Source organism: Myiozetetes cayanensis, unplaced genomic scaffold, assembly GCF_022539395.1.
Source record: "Myiozetetes cayanensis isolate MyiCay16 unplaced genomic scaffold, myiCay2020 scf26, whole genome shotgun sequence".
Lineage (NCBI taxonomy): Eukaryota > Metazoa > Chordata > Aves > Passeriformes > Tyrannidae > Myiozetetes > Myiozetetes cayanensis.
The window spans coordinates 7,598,004-7,618,099 of NW_026087477.1; the positions used below are offsets into that span (position 1 = coordinate 7,598,004).

At 59.9% G+C, this 20,096-nt stretch overlaps 1 protein-coding gene across 1 annotated transcript in view; it reads left to right on the forward strand.

The window, feature by feature from the left end:
• Window positions 1-18,814: 18,814 nt before the first annotated feature.
• The window catches only part of NFIC (nuclear factor I C), a 39,246-nt gene continuing 37,964 nt past the window's right edge, over window positions 18,815-20,096 (forward strand). Inside the window, exon 1 of the mRNA XM_050321424.1 lies at window positions 18,815-19,525. Within this exon, the coding sequence (XP_050177381.1) occupies window positions 19,523-19,525 (3 nt within the window). The 5' untranslated portion in view covers window positions 18,815-19,522. The remainder of the gene's footprint in view (window positions 19,526-20,096) is intronic.

Consider the following 20,096-nt stretch of genomic DNA (forward strand, 5'->3'; position numbering starts at 1 on the left):
ATCCCTTTGCTGTCCCACCTCCTGGGATCCTGCTGTCTCACCCCTGGGATCCCGCTGTCCAACCCCCTGGGATCTCGCTGTCCCACCTCCTGGGATCCCACTGTCTCACCCCCTGGGATCCCGCTGTCCCACCTCCTGGGATCCCGCTGTCTCACCCCTTGGGATCCCGCTGTCCAACCCCCTGGGATCCCGCTGTCCCACCCCCGCTGTCCCTCTGCCGTGCCCAGCCGCTGGCACAGCCTCTGCCCGGCAGTGACCACCCACCAGCCCACCCGGAGCAGCCTCCCCGCCTCCCCGGGGGCAGCCCAGGAACTCCCGGGCTGGGATTACTCCTCGCCTCTATCCAGTTGCTTTCCCCCAGGGCTCGCGGCTCCTCTGGGTGCTTCTGGGGGGAGAAGGGTCTGCAATGGCACCGGGAGTGGGGCACTATGCCAGCCACCTCCCGGAGTAGCCGGAAGGGATGGAGGTGCCGGGCACAGTGGCTGCACCGGTGGCCGGGGGCTCGGTGAGGTGGCAGCTGTGCTACGACACGAGGGGCAAGACCTGGTGGATGGTGAGTGAGGGCGGCCGGTCGAGGGCACAGGGTTGGGTCTCAGACGCTTGATTTTGGGAGGGAGGGGTCGACTGTGGGCAAAAGAGGGACTTGGGGCGAAAGTTGTGCCAATCCTGGCTGTGACCACGGAAGGGAGGGTTGGGATGGAACCCGCTCATCCATGTGTGTTTGGTCGGGTTGTTTCCCTGTTCCTGGGGGTTCTATTGGATTTCTGTTCCTTCCTGCTGAGCTTGGCCTTGCCCTGGAACACCAGGCTGGGATATCCTTGCCCCAGCTTTCCCTGGATGCTTTGCTCCCAGGAGTGTTCTTGGAGAAAACCGTGCTGCTGGCAGGGAACAGCATCTCCCTGCTTGGCTGTGAAGGTCTCTGCTGGTGTGAGCCCCACCCAACCTCTGCCAACCCTACCCAGCCCCTCCAGGCCCTGTCCTTGGGATGGTACCTGCAAGGGGACTTGAATGTTGGTCTGTCTGTCTGTCTGTCTGTCTGTCTGTCCTCCCCCAGCACCTGCCCTGGTTCAAGGTCTGGAGCTGGGCATCTCCTTAAACTGGATTGAAGGGCTGCTCTGAGCACAACCCTGGGCTGGTGTGGGGAAGCACAGGAATCCCTCCACAGCTTCACAGTGAGAGCTTGAGACAGGGAATGCAAGTGCCCAGGCTCCAAAAGCACCCCAAAAGTCTCCCAGGCTGGGATTGCTGGGATTACTGGGATTACTGGGAAGCACACAGGCTGAGCAGATTCCTACCAGGAAGCACAAGCCACTGCCATAGCTGCAACTCGGGCTTGTGAGGGAACCCCCAAAACCCATCTGTGACCAGCACAGAGAGCTCAGAGAGGGACAAACCCCATGGACACTCGGGTGTCCCCCTCCCCGTGCAGGGATGGTGCCTGGCATCGTGCCAGCTCCACTGTGGCTCGGGCACAGAGCACAGGGACAGGAGACCCGACCCTGCCCTGCCCGACCCTGCCGTGGGCAGCTGCCGTTTCCAGGGCAAGAGGCTGGGCCAGAATCAAAGGGCTGGAGGTTGGGGGGCACTGGTGGCCCCTGTGCCCAGCGGGAACGCGGTGCCCCTTCCCTCGGGAGCACCCACGCTGCCCCAGCACCCTGGTGCCCTGCCCGGCGCCGAACAGAGCCGGGGCTTCAGAGCAAGAAAATCGGGCCTTTGAGGCAGCCCCCGCAGCCACTGGCGCAGGGAAGCCGGGTCGTGCCAGGACATGGGGGCGGTGGGTGACGCTCAACCGGCCGGAAGAGGGACTGGCAGGAGCCCAGGGCCTCTGGGGGGTGTCAGGGTGGTCCCACTGCTGGGTGTCCCGTGGGGCATTTGGTCTCTCCAGGGCAGGTGGTGCCGTGGTGCTCGCAGGGTTTAGGGGGGTTGGGGAGAGGGGTGGTTGCAAACAGAAATGGGACCCCAAATCCCAAATCAGACCCGTCCTTTGAGCTTCATCAGCCCATCGAGGCTGAAAGCACATCAGCTGCCTAATACCAACCCCCAAAATATTTTGGGAATCCACCTTCTGTGCTCACAGCCCTGGGAGATGCCAGCAGCCCCCAGGACTGTCTGTCCTCATCCCGGGAGCAGCAGCACTTGGAAGAACACTGTTTTGCTGAATCAGGCCTGAGTGGAGATGCTTTCACCAGGGACGACAGATGTGGGATGCTGCAGCCTCTCCCTGGCTCCCATTTTGGGATCTATTGCTGGGAAAGTACCCTGGGAAAGGTTAGACAATCCTGGGAGCTGGTCCAGATTCAGCACACACTCCCAGCACCAGTTCTGCCCCACAGGTGCCCATTGCTGCACCTGCCCTGCCCAACTGGGGGGCACCTGAGATGGGGAGGGGTTCTCAGCATTTGGGTTCCCCCATAGAGGTGTTTTGTGTCACCCCATGGAAAACAGGAGCAAATGGAGCTGATGCAGAGGGACCCAGTGCCCAGGCTTTGCCTCAGCCCCTCCCAGCACCCCCAGCACCCCCAGCACATCCACCCACCAGGGAAGGGTGTGATGGATTGACCAAGGGAGAAAAAACTTAATCAGGCTGGAGGTAGCTATGAATTACGTGGCTAAAAATACCTCTGCGGCATCTCCTGCCGAGACGTCCCTGAGCAAAGCCCCAAGGAGCCTGGATCTCTGCTGACACGCCATCGATCAGCCCCTCCCGGCCCGGCAGAGCCAGGATCCGCACAGGAGTGTTCCGTGGGCTCTGCTGGCTCCGGCACAGCCGATTCACTGCCGAGCCCCGGCAGGATGCAGCGGGTGGATCCGTCCGTGCTGGCGCACAAGGCCCTGAGTCAGCAGATATCGAGCGCAGGGTGAGGCCGTCCATCCATCTCCTGCCTCGGGAGGGAGGCAGGAAAGCTGCCTGCCAGCATCCTGCATGGAACAGCTCTGTCAGGGACAGCTGTGCTGGGGGCTGTAGGCTGGCTCTTCACCACTGCAGTGGTGATGAGGTGCCCGCTGCTGCCCAGGCTTGGTGCCACCTGTGGCACAGCTCCCAGGAAATACTGTGGCCCCTCCACAGCACCGTCCCTTTCCAAGACAAAGGACACCAGGATGGTCACTGGTGGGTAAAACTGGGATCCTGCACCCCCACCACAGGCTGTGCCTGGTGAGATGGGAGGTGGCTTTGGGGGAGGAGGTGACTGAGTATTCAGGTGTCACCTCAGCATCCAGTGTCACTGACCCCTTCCCTGGGCCGGGTCTGTAGGTTCTATACAAGAAAATACTGTTTTCCCCCCCAGTTTCCCTGGGGGAATGCTGCTCTGGGTCAACCCGGAGCCAAGGGCTCCCCACCAACTCAGGGTCCAGAGCCAGGGGGTCCCGGCCCACCAGCACATCCCCAAAGACAGCACGGGGTCCCCAGGTTTCCCCAGGTCTCAGATGGTTTCCCCAGGGCACCCGGAGCCGGGGCAGTGCCCGGCCCGCAGGGGTCGAGGGCCACGAGCGATGGGCGCCCTGCGGCCGGGCCCGGGCTCGCCCGTGGGCGAGCACTAGATGGCAGCAGAAGAGCGCGCACCGGCACCGGCATCGGCACCGGCACGGCGATGGGAATGGGCACAGGCGGCACCGGCATAGCGATGGGAACGGGCACTGGCACCGACACGGGCAGCGGCACCGGCACTGGCACGGGCAGGGGAGGGGGCACCGGCACCGACACAGACACCGGCACGGCAACGGGCCCGGGCACTGACACCGGCATGGGCACAGACACGGGCACGCTCGGCCCCGACACCGGGTGGCAGCGCAGCAGGGTCCCGCGGGGCACCACGGGGCAGCCCAGGGACGCTGTCCGCTCTGCCGTGTCCCCCCTCCGGGGCGATTTATGAAAGCTGGGGACGGTCAAGGTTTGGGGCCGGGGCGTGGGGATGTTTGGTTCAGGGTGCTGGGGAACATGGGGACCCCGGTCAGCTGGCACCCGGTGTGTCCAAGCACGCTGTCACCTCCTCTCCTGGGTGCCACGGCGTGAGGGGGCTCCCCTCCCACCCCAACACACACGTGCTTGTGCACAAAGACACACACGTGCACATGCACACCACACACAGAGGCACATACGTGTGCTGGCTGCCAAACACATCGGAATACGTGTGAATACATGTGGATGCACATACGTGTGCACACTCCTGTGCATGCACACACACACACACACGTGTGTGCACACCACAAGGACGTGTCTGTACACACCGAGGGTTGCACACCTCAAAAACATGCCCACACACAGATGTACACACATGTACACATGTGCACCCCATGTGCACACCCACACATGTGTGTGCACACATGGAGGCTTGCACACCTTGAAAACACACACACACACACACACACACAGAGATGTATAGACACATGTGCACTCCCCTGTGCGTGTACACCCCAGTGCATGCCCGCCCACACATGTGCACACCCACGTGTGTGCACACACAGAGGCTTGAGCATCTCGAAAACACGCACACACACACAAACATGCATGTGCACACATCCACTGATGCACACACACACACACACACAATGCACACAGACACCCACACGTGCAGCCACACACACACACTCACAGCACCCTGAACACGCACACCCCAACCTGCCCTGGCACACCTGGGCGCAGGCACACACCTGTGTGCCCTCCCGTGCACATGTGCAGGGCCCACGCACGCACACAGCGCCCCGCAGGCGCTCACACACACGTGCACACGCGTGCACAGCCCTTCCCAAGGTTCCTCGTTAAAAAGTACCCGGGTAGGTAAATAGGGGGCAAGGCTGGGGGCCGCTGGCGGGGGCCGGGGCGGCCGCGCTGGGGGGGCTCAGCCCAGCTGCTAATGACCCACGGCCGGTGCCAGCTCTCTAATCCGTGCAGAGGTTCAGGACAAACTGTACCAGCGATTATATAAACCGACTCGCCTCTATTTATTTAATTCCCTTTTATTTATTTACCGCTCAGCCAATTGAAGGCGGGGGAGTGGTGCATCCCCCAACCCTCTCCCGCCCGGGCCGCCCGCCAGCCGGCACCGAGGGCTGCCGTGTCCCCCAGCACCCCGTGTGTCCCCTGCCACAGAGCTGCTGGGGGTCCTGCCACACCAAGTGTCCCCTGCCACAGGGATGCTATGTCCTCTGGCACCCTACGTGTCACCGGCCACAGGGGTGCCATGGGTCCTGTCCCGGGGTTGCCGTGTCCCCTGGCACTACCACAGGGCTGCCGTGTCCCCCAGTACCCCACGTGTCCCCAGCCACAGGGCTGCTGTGGGTCCCACCCCCTGCGTGCCCCCCGCCCAGGGCTGTGTGTGTTCACTTGTTCCTCAGTGTGCCCATGGTGGTGCCCGTGCTGGGGGAACAGCCGTGCACTTGTGCCCACCTCTGTGTGTCCAACATGTGTGCACGCGTGTGTCAGTGCCCACGCAGGCACGCTGACATGTGTGTGCACACACGTGGCTGCACATGCACAGGCATGTGCACGTGCCCACGTGGTCACACGTGCACTTCCATCCACGTGTGCCAGCACATCCGTGCACAAACACCCCCAGGTTTGCGTGCTGGCACCACACAGGCAGCAGCCGCTCTGCCAGCTCCTGTCCCCCGACCCAGGAGGTGACATGAGGACACGAGGCCCCGGTCGTGTCAACAGCCTGCCGGGGCCCAGGCTGAGAACTGGGAAGGAAGGGGAGGGGGGGGCAAGTCCCACGGGGAAGGCACAGGATGTTTTTGGGGCCCCCCTGGCCCCCCAGCACATGGTGGCATGCTGAGCTGACACCCTGACCTCCTTCTCCCTTCACCTGGGGGGGCTCAGGGAGCTGCTGAAGGGGCATGGGGTGTGGGGGGGCTGCCCCTCCCCACAGCATCGCCCACCCTCTCCCCGCCGTTACATAAAGGCCCGATGACAATAAATCAAGGGGCAAAACATCTCCCTCGAATTAATAACTGACTTCCTGCGGTTGCAGATTCACCCTCAGTGCCTGTTTGTACCCCCTTCCCTCCCCCGCTTCGGTTAATGCTCCCGGGTGCTGTTTGCCATTAACCAGCTCCAGCACCACGCAGAGGGCGAAACTGGGGCTCAGTTATCCCAGTACAGCCCGGGCAGGGGAACGGTGGGAGCCCTGTCCCCAACCATCCTGGCCCCACTTGGGCAGGACTGGGGGACCTGTGGTTCTGCCACCTCCTGCCTGGTGCCCTTGGCCATGACACCCCAACAGCTCCTGTGCAGGGACAGGGCTGGGGACATGGGGGGCAGTGGGACATGGTCAAGGCTCCCTCTTGTCCTCACACTGGGTACAGGGCCCCTCCACACCCTCCCCACCTCCCTGCAGTCTGGTCAGAGTGGTCTGCCATAGCCTGGCAATCTCCCCATCACCAGCATCGCCACCCCCTGATCTGCGTCCTCCCCCCAGCAGCCTCCCAGTTATCCCTGCGCTCCCATTTTGTAAGTGGGAGCAGGCCCTGCTGGCCGGGAGCTGGGGCTGGAGCTGGGGCCAAGCCATTGTGCTGCGCCGCCGACTCGTGCGGGAGAGCGGGTGCTCCCGGATGAACCCGGCTGGCGCAGCCGCTTCCTGGTGCATTTCTTCTACATTCCAAAAAAAAAAAAAAAAAAAAACCAAACAAAATTCTTCTTAAACCAGTCAAGGTTGCTAAGAGACAACAATGTGCTTTACGTGGTGCCTTATTGACAAAGCCCAGCTCTTAATAAGCTCCGAAACGAACGGCGAGCAGCTTGGGGAGCCCACACGGCAGGGCCGGGCACCGCCGCCTCCTTCCTCCCGCAGAACAGCCCTAACCCTGCCCCTGGCAGCCCCGGGGAAGGGCCCTTCTCCCCCAGGGCTGGGGCTGGTACCCCGTTCTCACCCCCCCTCAGCTCTGCTGGGAGCCCCCAGCACTCCTGGGGTCCAGCCATGCCCCGCTGGCACCGGCAGCGTTTCGGAGCCGCCTGCTTGGCACAGGTACAGTGCCGAGCGCCGCCTCCGCACCCGTCTGCCAAACACCCACCGGCCCGGGCGCAGCCGGAGATGCTGGCGGCTCCCTTGGGAGTGGGAGAGGAGCTGGCTTGATCCACGCCGCCCGTCCCCGGGCACGGCAGGGTGCAGGGTGCCACGGGCCGCACCATGGGCGATAAACCCGTCACCGGTGCAAGAGCAAAGTGTTACATGCGGGGCCAGACTCGGTGTCGGCACCGCCGCGGCAGGGTCAGGCTGCGCTCCTTGGCGCAGGTGCCGAGCACGCCGGGGCTGGGCCGGGCTCTGCCGCTGGCGTGTGCGGGCAGGAGCGGGCAGGTGCCGGTGCCAGGCAGGGCTGGCAGCCAGCTGGCACGGCAGGGAGCCTGTGGGCTCTGTGAGCAGCGGGCACCACCCTGGAGCTGGTGAGGGGGACAGTGGGAAGGGCCCAAGTCATTCCCTCTGCCACTCGCCTGCTGTGATGAGCCACCCCAGCCGGTCACTGTGCTGGGTGTCCCCAGGGGAATGGCTCTGTCCCAACCAGCCTGTCCATTGGGGACCCCAGTGGGGACAGCATGGGGGGCAGGAGGACAAGGCATGGACAGGACGTGATAAGAGCAGTGAGGAGCTGGTTGGGGGGGCACAACACAAAGATTGGGGCAGCTTGGGCTGAGGCCAGGGGGGTGCTCTCAGGGCCCCAGTGTCTGGCTCCACCATCCTCCCTTTGCTGCAGCTCCCAGAGTTGCTCAGCGCCCGAATTTCTCCCTGCACAGATGATGTGGGTGCTCCAGTCCCCACAGTGGGGTGAACCGGGCCCCAAGCACCTCCAAAGCCCCAGCTCGAGGAGTTGGCTCAGTACACAAAGCAGTGCCAAGCCCAGCCTCAGCCCCTCAGGAGAGGGGATGCTGCAGACTTCTGGCTGCTCCCAAAACAGTCCCAGGGGAAAAACACGTGCAGGAGCGCACGTGTGAGGAAGAGGAGGATTCGGAGGGGGAGGGGTGGATAGCACCCCACTTGCCCAGGCCCCGGGCACTGGGGCGCCCGTCAGCACACGGAGCCTGGGAACGGCGATGGCTGAGTTGACTTTGGCTGGGGACGGCTCCGCCTCGCCCTGCCCACGGCGGCGCTTCCCACTGCCAGCCCCTGCGGCCTGGAGGGGATCCAACACCCCCATTTCCCCCGTGGCACTGCCCCTCAGCACCCCTGGGCACTGGGGGGTGATGGGCACAGTCACTGGGAAGGGAGGTGCCACCCTGGAGCACCCCAGGCCCAGCCAGCCCCCCCTCCCTGGAGGGCTCTGGTGCCCCTTCCCCCAGCACCGGGGGCAGGTGGGGGCCAGGGCCGGATCTGCGCCTGCCTTGGCCACGTCCCCAGCTTTTCAGCTTAGTGCTCAAATCAGCTTGTGAGGTGCCGGCTGCTTAGCACCCAAATCCCCAGCCAGGGCTAAAAATAACCCCCCGGGCCCGGCGGGTGGCAGCTGGCACCGCTCAGCACCACCTTGGCACCGCCGCAGAGGGGTCCTGGAAATGCCACCGTTGGGGGGGTAGGGACAGGGACCAGGAGAGAGGAGCTGACCCCATCGCTCACCCGGGTGCCCTCACCCACCACGGGTCACCTGGAGGCTCCTGTCCCTGGGACAAGAGAGGTGTCAAGGGGGAGGGGTGACCCAGTGTACCACCAGTTCCTCCCACTGGCACAACTGGGAGCGGTGCCAGGCAGGGCGGCCTCGCCAGCGAGGCTTTTCCCATCCGGCAGGACCTCTGCAGTGACCTGGGAGGGGATTCTGGGGGGAGGCCTTAATGTCCTCATCCTTCCTCTGTGACATGGGCATTGCCCTCACACCCCCCTGATCACCCCTGTCCCTGGCACAGCCCTGGTGCTCAGCTGGCCTGTGATGGGTTTGTGCAGCCTCAGCCTCCAGGGGAGTTATTTGGGGGTGCTGGTGCCGGGCCCCCTTGCCTCGGGGGTAACAGGGCTGTGGCCACCACCTCCACAATGATGGCCATGACTGCCAGACAAGGAAAGCTGAACTCAGAAAGCCTCGACCCATGTCCCTGCAACCACCAGGCGTTCAGCACGAGCTGTCACCTGCCGTGGGGCAGTGGCTGCACACCTGGGGGACGGGGACGAGGTGCCCCTGAGCTCCCTCGGGCAGCTCCTGGCGGGCTGGGCCGTGCCGTGCCTGCCTGCAGCACGCTCGGAACATCGCCGGAGCCGTCACCGGTTTAAAAATAGCGTCTCAGCAGAGTGCAACCGCGTTCCCTAAAAACCATGTGGTTCAAGTTAGAGGATTAATTGGAAATGCTTATTTTGATTTGCAAAGTGATTGGATTTTTCCAGGGCATTTTGAAAGGAAAAAAGTCTGAATTTAATTATCACTATTCCAAAAAGCACCATGGGACCGAGTGTTTGAGGTCGTCTCATGTTTGCTTCACACCCCACTCCAAAATGCAAGGCGGGCTGCGGGGGACGTGCCGGGGACGTGCTGGGGGGACGTGGTGGGACGTGGTGGGGGTGTCCTGCTGCGTCCCACTCCCACTGTCAGACCGTTCCCAGCTCCCGGCCGTTCCGCACCCGAGGGAGCCGGGACAACCAGCGGCCCACGGCATGCGGCACCAGGCGGGACCAGCGCTGGGGGGGAACCGTGTCAGCACAGGCCAGGCCCGGTTTGGGGAGGGTTTTCTTTCACCAAGTCGCTTTGTTTGTACCAAAATGGATTTTTAGCAGTAATTGCCCTTTTTTTTTTTATTTCTTTCTCAGGGAAAACATCATTTTCAATTACTTTTCTCTGGGTTTCCATTGAAAAATGAAAAGCAAATGCTCTTGCTCGCTGGCAAAATGTGGAAAAATGTCTAGGAATATTTTTGTCCAAATGAAAACAGTTTCAGTTCTTTTTCGAGATCTCTTTTTTCCTGAAAAGAAACCACAGTTGCCTTCCCAGTTATTCTAGTCGGACTGGTTTCGAGACAGACTTCCCAGTTCCGAGGCTGGAGAGGGGTTTATGGGGCTGTGGGGCTGCTGGGGGCTGCCAGTGCCACCGTGGCACCTCTGTGGCCGGGGGAAGGACAGGGCAGGAGTGGGGTGGCACCTGCACCAGCACCTTGGCAGGTCTGGGGTGCACTGTGCTGGAGAGACCCAGTCCCACAGCCCACAGGGATGCTCCATGTGGGGGTGCAGGGTCCTCCCCAGGGATTTGGGGATGTGACCTCAACCCCTCGTTTCTGAGACATTTTAGGGCCCAGGGATTGCACTGTGCTCCCATCTCAGGGTGCAGTGGGGGATGTTGGGGGTGTGGGGGGCCTGGCTGAGTCCGCACACAGGGTTGGGATTTGGAATACAGTTTGGCACGTGCTGTCCCAGCAGAGAAGCCAGAGGCCCAAACAAACCCTGGATTCAGGAATGGTGCCTCCATTCCTCCAAAATACCCTTTATTTGGAGGCTCTTTCTGCCTCCAAGCCCCCCTGAGCAGGTCCAGGCCTAGGGCTGGCCAGGATGCAGGACACAGGGATGCAGGGACACCTGGATGCAGGATGCCCCGTGACGGAGGCTCTGGCTGCGGGAGCCGTTGGCTCCACACATCCCACAGTCCTGCCAGGCCGGAGGAAGGGGAATACAGAAATCAATGTTCAACATTATCACTGGGCTGAGATTTGGCTCGGCTTTCCCAGCCCGTGACGCTGCCTTCCCCCTCCTTCCCGCTCTGGGAGCACAGCCAGGATGCCCGGGCAGGTGGGGAGTGCCAGCGCGGGCATTTCGGTGAGAGCCTGCGGGGCCCGCCGGGTCTGAGCTGCAGGATCCCTGCCTGCACACCTGGGCTGGGCACTTCCCCCAGTGCCCCCAGAGCTCAGCCAGGGAATGCTCCTGGAATGGGGTTCACCCACGCAGCACCCCCTGACCCATGGGCAAAGTGCCGTGGGAGCCAGGAGCGGGGTGCAAGACCCTTTACCCTTTACCTCTGCCGTGGCAACCGCCTTGGCCCTGAAAGGCACCAAAACGTTGGTTTAAAGACAGTCAGGATCCAGCAGGAAAATCCCCCCCCGTGGGTCTGATCTGCTCCTGCCAGCTCTGAGCTGTGCCTCAGTTTCCCCACTCATAACACCGAGGGACGTGGCGATTCTCCTGCAGCCCCATGGGAATGAGCCAGCAGGGACAGATCCTGCCTTAGGCCCCTGGAGGCAGCCCGGGGTGGGGACCAGGGAGCTCTTTCTTCGCCCCAAAACAGCTGGAGGGTTGGGCTGAGCCCCAAGGCAGCATTTGGGTGCAGCAGCTGGGAGGCTTCAGCCCCAATCCTACGGGAGAAGGAACAGCCCTGGGAATGACAGCCAGCAGAGGATGTTTGCTCCCGCTGTCACGTGCCTCCCGCCACATATTTAGACACCGGAGCAAGCCCCAGTGACAAACATGGTGCCACTTGGGTAAACACAGCCCCTCCGAGGCCATGCATCCGCAGCCATGGCAGGGAGAGACCCAGGAAGCAAGAAAAAAGGGGAGAAAAAGGAAAAAAAAAAAAAAGAAAAAAAAAAGGAGCGGGGGGCAGGGAGAAAGGCAAAAAAAAAAAAGTGGAGGGAAAGTAAAAAAAAAAAAAAAGAAAAAAGGAAAATAAAAGGCGAAAAAAAGGGAAAACAAAAGGCAAAAAGAAAAGAAAGGGAAAATAAAAGGCGAAAAAAAGACAAAAAAATAAAAAGCAAAATAAAAGGCAAAAAGAGCCAAGCAATTGTCTTTTTAAAAAAAATATTTTCCTGCTGGCTCTCTGCAGAGCGGCTGGGCGAAACGCCGGGAGTCGAACGCCCTGTTTTCCTCGCTTCCTATTAAAAAAAAAAAAAAAAAAAAAAAAAAAGAAAAAGAAAAAAAAACCCGCACCACCCAGCAGCCCCGAGCGGGGATACAAAGTCCACTTGTGGCCCCAGCGCTGCACCCTCGGCCGGGCGGCAGCTGGGTGCTGGCGCGGGCGGCTGGCACACAATGGGGGCTGTTGTTGCCGGAGCGGGAGCTGGCGGCGGTTCAGGGCCGGGCAGAGCATGTGCCGGCGGCCAAGGGCTGGCGTGGCTGGTGTTAACTCTCCAGGCCCTGCTCCCAGCGCCCCGAGCGCGAAACAGGGAGGGAACGACTCCAAACCCGCTGAACTCCCCCGCCCTGGCACGGTGCGGGTTGGGGAAACTGAGGCAGGGGGGTTCCTCAGCCCGCAGCTCGTTAACACGCTGCCCCCAGCCCCTGCTCCTGCAATAATTTGGGGTTTATGAGGCGAGGCTGGAGCAGGATCTGTGAAACACCCCCTGCACCCCTTTCCCAGGGCTGTCCAAGGTTCCCCCAGCTCGCAGAGGGTCCCCGGTCCCTGGCACTGCATGCCAACCCACGGGATCTCACAGCACCCACTACCCACTGCAGAGCTTCCCCCGGGGCAATGTCCAGGCTTTGGGGCACCATCACATCTGTCAGCACCCACACCACCCCTGAGCGCCACGGCACTCCCCAGGGAGCCTCGGGCAGGCTAGCAGCATCCCTCATTCCGTGTGCCCAGGCTGGTGCACGCCAGGACACAGCAGTGCAGGTGCCACACCAGCGCTGGGGCTCCCTCGGCACCATGCTGGGGTGCTGCAGAGGGGGTGACCCCGCAAACCTCAAGGTCAGAATATCCCATCTACCAGTGCCAAACACTCAGGGCCGCTTGCCCCCCACCAGCCCGAGCTGCAGGTGGGAGCTGCTGCCCCTCCTGCCAGCACCTCACACAGCTCCCCCAACCACAAACCCCATTTTCCCTCCCCACTCTGCCGAGCTGCCCAGTCCCACTAATAAAAAAAATAATAAGGACATGGAAAATTCTATAATATCCCTTTCCAGCTTCTTGGATTTGGCTTTCGCTAATTCGAAGCAGACCCCGGAGGGGGGGGGCAGGAGGGGGGAGTCAAATCAAACCAGAATCACGGCATGGAAAGCCAGTTTTCACAAATAAAAAAAAAAAAAACCCAACCAAGCCAGCAACCCCAACATTTGAATGCAGCAGGGAAGGGAAAAAAAGTTTAATATGTGCTTAAAAACAAACGAGCAGTGGTATCATTTTTAATTAGGAGCCTATTTTCAAAGCCCTTATTACTTACAGTACGCTCAGCATCCGAGTAATTTTCCTCTCTCGTAAAATCGTGGCAGGGAAGGGGGAAAGGGAGGGAAAACGAGGGAAAGCGAGGAGGGAAAGGAAGGGAAGGCGAGCAGGGAAAGCGAGGAGGGAAAGCGAGGAGGGAAAGCGAGCCCTTTGTGCGGCCGAGAGCTCGGCGAGGCGAACGTCCATGCCAATTTGTCTGCAGTAATTGGTTTAGCTGCAGACAGAGGCTGGCAGTTGAGACTGTGAGTTGCCAAACTCTTCCCGGGAAAGGGACCCTTCACCCAGTATCACTTTGGCACATTCCCCCCCGTCCGTGCCGCTTCGGGACGCGCCGCCGTGCGCCGGCACAACTGGAAGCCCCTTCTGGAAAACTAATACAATAATTCTTTGCCATTCCCTTCAAACTTTCTTCTTGAGAATTCCAGCCCAGTTTTCTCCTCTGGCAAACAAAACCTTTGGAGAAACCATTTCCTACCACAGCAAAGGCCTCGTCTAAGGGCTGCCTGAGCCTCCGAGGCTGGCGTTGGCTCCAGGGCTGTGCTGGGAGGGTGAACCCCAAACCTGGCCCCGGTGTTGAGTGGGTACAACTGGGCAATGGTGGTTTGTCAGGTCGTTTGGGCCCTGGCATTGCCCTGGAGCCCTGGCACACAGGGCAGGAAGGGGGGCTCAGGCTGGGGAGCAAGGCGGAGGTGTTGGATCCGGCAGCAGGAGCAGGTACCTCGTTACCTCCCCGCGCTTCTGTTTGCTTTGGCAACTGATTAAAATTCCCCCAGAATTCCTTCCCGCTTCTGGTGGGGCTCCAAAATGCCACCACTGGCCGCTTTTGCCCGCCCAGGCCCAGCTCCCAGGGGCTGAACCCCGCCCCAGGGGACTGTGGTGCCAGCCAGGTGCCGGGGCGCAGAGCCCCGACACACTCACTGCACGCCCCACCAGCCACTTTCACTTTCAGCTCCCCAAAGCCTCCCTGCTCCTCCACCCTCCCCTCCAGCAGAGCCATATTTGGGGGGATTTTTGTCCTGCCCCAACCCCCTGGGTGCTGCTCCCCTTGGCACACGTGTGTTTTGGGGGGCCCCCCCGTGGCATTGGAGCGCTGCTGGGTGCAGTGTGTGGGTGCAGAGCCACCTCCCTGTGCCGAGGGTGTCACTGGGATCACGGCACCGAGGTGCCCCTGCTCCCAAAACCGAGCTGCCAGGGCCGAGGGGCTTTTGTGGCAGTGTGATGGTGACATGGGGACGATGGCAGGACCCCCCCCCAGCAGCTCCGTGTGCAGGGAGGGGACAAAAACCACCCTGGGATGCCCTCACCCCAAACAAAGAGACAGGGCCATATTCTTCCCCATTCCTCCCACTCCAGAAATTTCCCCAAATTCCCCAACACTGACATGACAAACCAGCCCCGGGAGAGAGTGGTCAGACTTGATTTATGTCTTTCTGCGGACAAAAAAAAAAAAAAAAAGAAAAGAAAGAAAAAAAAGGAGTGAGGAAACGTTTCCTGGTTGCATTTGGGGTTTGGTTGTTGTTGGAAGTTTTTTTTTTAACGAGTGAAATCGTGAAATTTTGGTGTTTGCAAGAATTCCTGGTGCCTCCATCCACACGTGGCTGCAAAACCCCCAGGCCCGAGCCCCCGGTGAGGGGAGGGCAGTGGCACCGTGGGCCCGTGGTGGTGTTTGAAGACATTTGGCAAACCCCCTCAAACCCCTTTTTTATGTAAAAACCAAGTTTTATGGTCATTTGGGGAAAGATCTGCCCTGGTGAGGTCGGTGCCGAGCGATGTTAGCGCAGGGAAAGGGTTGCACGGGCTCTTTGAGGGCTGTTTTCCAACAAACCCAGGGGGAAAAGGGGATGTTTGAGCCAACGGAAAAAATACAGACTGGGGGGGAAAACTGGGGGATTTATATATATGTATATTTTTTTTTACATCTAACCTGCAGCCAAAAAAATGATAAAAACCACAGCAAAAATCCTAAACCCCTTGAAATTCCTGCAGAATAATTCCTTGAAATCTGCTAGCAATTTTTAAACTGAAATCCCCCCCTCGTCAGCAACAATTTCACCAGTTAAAAACCTGCTTTAGAAAGAAAGAGAAAAGGGGGGAAAAAAAAAATCTCTTTTCATTGCACGTTTTGGCTTTGAATCGAGCCAGGCCAGACCTCTGCCTGTTTGGGACCCAGGCCAAGAGCCATATGCAGAAATAAAGTAAATAAATTCTGGTCAAAACCAGAATATTCTCCTTAAAAGTTATTTTAAAAGCAAAGAAAGGCAGCAACAAAACTATCCCAACATGGATTATTTCCCTTTCTCTCCCTCTTTGCAGAGAGGGACGTGGCTCGGCCGTGCCGTTGCGCCCAGTAGAATGGGACCTTGGAAAAAAACCTGCAAAAACGCTAAAATGAGCCCAAAAAAAGGGCTAATGAGGCTGGGGGATGTTTTCCCGTGGCAGTGGGGGGGTGACCAGCCCTGTGCTGCTCCACGGGTATCTGCACCCCCTTGGCTGAGCCCAAAAGTTGGCATCGAGGTGTCTTAGCAGCACAAATCAACCATGAAATGCCCTTTAGAAATAAAACCCAGCTTTGAGGTGGGGGGACACAAATTTCCACTTGTTCCCAGCGCTGGTTTTACAGACAGGGGGTCGTGAGGCTCCAAACAGGCCAGGATAAAAACCCAAGGGATGAACAAAGGGCCTGATCCAGCCTCTCTGTCTCTGCCAAAATCAGGGTAACCCAGCTTCCACCCCTGGGGTCCAACCCTTCTGAAAAACCCCTTGGAGAAACAGAACTGCACCCCCAAATCCCCACCACCACTTTTTGTTTTATTTGAGGCAGCAGGGATGGCCTGCACGGGAAAATTAAACTGGGTTTGGATTCCACCCCCGTCCTCAAAATGCTGTTTACAGGCAGCTTGGAAACATAAAAAAAAAAAAAAAAAAAAAAAGGATTTTTGTATTTTTAGTGCTTTTCTGCTTGGGGTTACAATGAGAATTGGGGTTCAGGATGGTGGGTGCAGGTTGGGGGGGTGGGGACGGTCACTGCGGGGTCTGGTGGCAGCTCTCCAGCTCCATGCCCAGCGCAGCCCCAAATCCTGCAGCTCTCCCTGGGGCTGAGTGACCCCCCCCCCCTTCCCAATCAGGGGTGCCAGGATTAGGGGTGCCCTTCCCTCTGCCTGGCTCTGCCAGCGCCAGGTGCACTGAAATTACCCCAACCCTGGGCCACTGCTGCTATGGTTTGTGCAGGATCACTCCCCAGGCCCCTCGCTGACAGGGAAGAAATGGGATTAATTTGGGGGGACACACTGTGGGATTATTTTGGGGGCACACACCGTGTGCTCCTGGGCCACTGGAAACCCATGGGGGGTTCCTCAGAGCCAAGGCCAGCAGTCCTTCACCCCCCAGCTTTGAACCACCCAGGAAATACTTTTAACAGCGTTACAAAAAATAAATAACTACGGCGGTTATTTATTTATCATAAATAAATACAAATAAATATTTATTATAAATAAATAACTCCTTTATTATGAATAATTAAATAACCCCTTCCCCACCAACCCACACCCCACAGAAAGGCCTCGCAGACGGGAAAATAAAATCCCAGCCCTGCCTTTTCAACGCCGTTTTCCCTCCTCGCCCGCCCTGGCACCGCCAGCCTGGCACAGCCAGGTGATCTGCCACGGCACCCGGGGTGAACCCAAACATCCACGTCCCCCCCAAAACACGCAGGGTCAGGGGAGCCGAGGAACCGCCGCAGAGAAATAAACCCCTGGCAGCAGGGAGGGAGCTGCCAGCGGGCACCACGGCGGCCTTGGAAGTGGTTAAAAATTGGCAAATTCTTTCCCAGGGTTTATTTTTGTGCCGTATCGTGCTCGGAGCCGGGCAGAAAATGCAAACTGTGCTCGGCGAGCGGAGTTACCGCCGAGTTTACATTCCTCGAGGCTTCTGGAGCTGGGACGAGGCGAGGGAACTGCTCATTTCAGTCTTGGTTTTTTTTTTTTTTTTCAGCTTTAAAACAGGGAAGTGGCTTTTTTTGGGGGGGGGGGAGCAGATGGTGATTTAAAAAAAAAAAACAACACACCAAGAAAAAAGTTCTAGAGGTTTTAAATAAAAATAATTTCTTTTTATTTTTTTATAGACAGCTGGAATAAAATTAGATCTCATTTCCATAAGGCCGATGGTCGTACTTGTGTCTGACAAATAACTCAGTAAAAATATATACATATATATATAATATATATAATACCCTGTGAATGCACAAATTAACGTCCAGTATCTCGGTATGCACGTGGTGGGTTTAGTAGGCAAAGGGGATACAGGGATGGATAAAATAACCTCCTGTGTATCCAAAATCCCTGTTAAATTCGAGCTGAGCCCTTGTAAAAATGATCAGGCTCACAGCACCCTCCCCCCAAAAAAAAAATAAAAAAAGAGGGAGAAAATGATGGAATAAAACTAATGGAATTGCAGAGTAGACTGCTTTAATTTTATTTTTAAAATATATAATAAATTATTTAGCATATTATTTATCACACTGAGACCATTCAAGCTCAAGGCAGATGGAGATTATGTTCCTGTTTGTTCAGGACTACGGAGCGTGCCGAAAAATCCAGGCACACGGTGCACGCTTCGGCCCTCGGCAAACTGAAAAAATATCTAATTTTTGTTGCCTTCCTATAGAAAAATATGGTTATTTGAAAGGATTAAGAGATTAAAGGATTACTCGATAACAAGGGTTAAAAATCCAGGTCCAGACACAAAAGGGGTCGATAGAAATGAGGGAATCGCTCCCCCTCACACTCCCCCCCCACTCGTGCCCTTCCCTGCTCCTGGACCAAACCCTGCGCTCGGGTCGCTGCCAACTTTTGGAGTGGGACTGGAAAGGGGGAAAAGCCCCACAAGCTGCCAACCCCCCCCCCCGGCTGCAAAGCGGCCTGTGGCTTTAAGAGTTTGGGGGGGGCAGACATAGGACATCCTTGGGGAAATAAAGGGGGGACTGCGGGGAACATGAGGAGTGTGGGGGGACGGGGATGGATGGGAAACTCTGGAGGGGTGGGGGCGGGGATGGAGGATGCTCGGACAAGGCCGGACTCGAGGCGGAGGAGGGGGGGTGACCACGGCGGTGTCCGCACCCGAGGAGGGGGCAGCGGGGTGTCTGCACCCAGGGGTGGGGGCGGAGGGTGACCATGAGAGTGTCTGCACTCGGGGTGACACGGGGTGTCTGTTCCTGGGGGTGGGAGGGGAGGCCATCAGGGTGTCTGCACCCAGGGGATGGGTAGCGGGGGTGACCAGGGTGGGCGTCTACACCACAGGGCTGGTGGGTGGAGGGGGATGTGCGCGGAACGCGGGGGTGTCCGCGGGCCGGGGATGGGGGTGAGCAGCGCGGGGCAGGGGCCGTGCGGGGCCGGGGCCGCCCGGGATGCCCGGGCTTGGGGCGGGCGGCCAGGGCTGAGCGGGGCCGGGGTGCCTGGGGATGCCCGGGCGGGGGCGGGCGGTGGGCCCGGCGCTGCCCGCGGCTCCTCCCCGCGCTGCGGTAGCTCCGCACCGGGGCCGCGCCCCCCATCACCGCGCCCCCTTCCCGCGCCGGGCAAGGCCGGGGGCGGCCCCGCAGGCAGCCGGCCCTGGGGCCGCGCCGCAGCCCCCGCCACCTACCCGCAACCATCCGGGGGCCGCCGTCGCGCTGCCGGGCGAGCGGGGCCGGAGCCTTCCTCCTCCTCCTCCTCCTCCTCCTCCCTCCCCGCCCCCGCACCGGGAGCGTCCCTGCCGCAGCGCCGCCGGTGCCCCGGGCGAGGGGAGGAGGCAGAGGAGGAGGAGGAGGCGGGGGCGGCGGCGATGGGGCCGGGGCGCTGCGGGCTGCGAGGAGGAGCCGTGCCCGGCCGGAGTGGGGCTGCGCCGGGGGCGCGGGGGATGCCTGCGCTGCTCTGCCGTAGGCGCCGCCCGCCCGCCCCGCTCCCGGGCTTTATTTTTATTTAATTTTTTTTTTTTTTTAATTTTTAGAAAACAGATTTTTTTTTTTTTCTCTCCTCTTGCCTCCCAAAAATACCCATCGCACCTCCGCCACCCCCTCAGCTCCCCCGCCCCAGCCCCGCCACCCCTGCAGCGCATGAGGCCGGGCCGGGCGCGGGCCCCGCGCTCCTGCCGCCCGTCCCCGCCGCCCCGCGCCCCCGCCCCGCAGCCCGGCCCCCCGCCCGGAGCATGGCCCCCGGCAGCGCGACGGAGCCGGAGCGAGGGTGACCGCCCGCGGGGGACACTGTGCCGCTGGCCTCGGGGAGGGCTTCTATTATTATTATTATTGTTGTTGTTGTTATTATTGTTGGGTTTTTAAATTTTTTAATTCTTTCGCGGGGCAGCGCTTTTTTTTTTCTTTTTTTTCCTCCTCCTTCGGCGCGGTGGAAAACACACGTTTTAGACCAAAACCCCAAACCAGCCCATCCATCCTCTTTTGCTTTGCGCTTCGCAGCAACTTGGAGCCCGTTAATTGCACTTGGCGATGGTAGGTCCCATGACACTTTCGTTTTCTCTTCTACTTCCCTCTCTCCCTCGCCCCTCCAACCCCCTCCCCGTGTGCGTGTGTTTGCGGGTGCCCCCACGAGCAAAAGTTGCTGCCGGGGAGGGGCGGCGGGGCGAGTTTAATACGGTGGCGGGGCGGGGGGCGCAGGGCGGCGGGGGCGGGCGGGGAGCTGCCGCCGTCTCTCCTCCCCCGGCCCACCCGCCCCGTGGTACCGGGGGGGCGGAGGCGGCGGCGGGAGCCGCCCGGCGGGGAGGTCGCGGCGCGGGGGGAGCGTCCGCAGCCCGCGGAGGGCTGGATGGAGCTGAAAATGGCCGCTAAAAAAAGGGGCGGAGAGGCCGCCAGCCGCACCGACTTGAACTTGGAAGTGACGCCCGGGAGGGTCGCGCTCAAGTCCGCGCTGCGCGGGGCCGCCCTGCCCGCACCGCGGAGGGAGGGGGGTGGGGGGAATCACCATCCTCGATGTGAGAATAAAAACATCCCCCCCCCTCCGGCACCGCCGTGCGCGGGGCTTCTCCCGCTTCTCCTCCTGCCAGGCCACGGGGGGAGCGCGGCG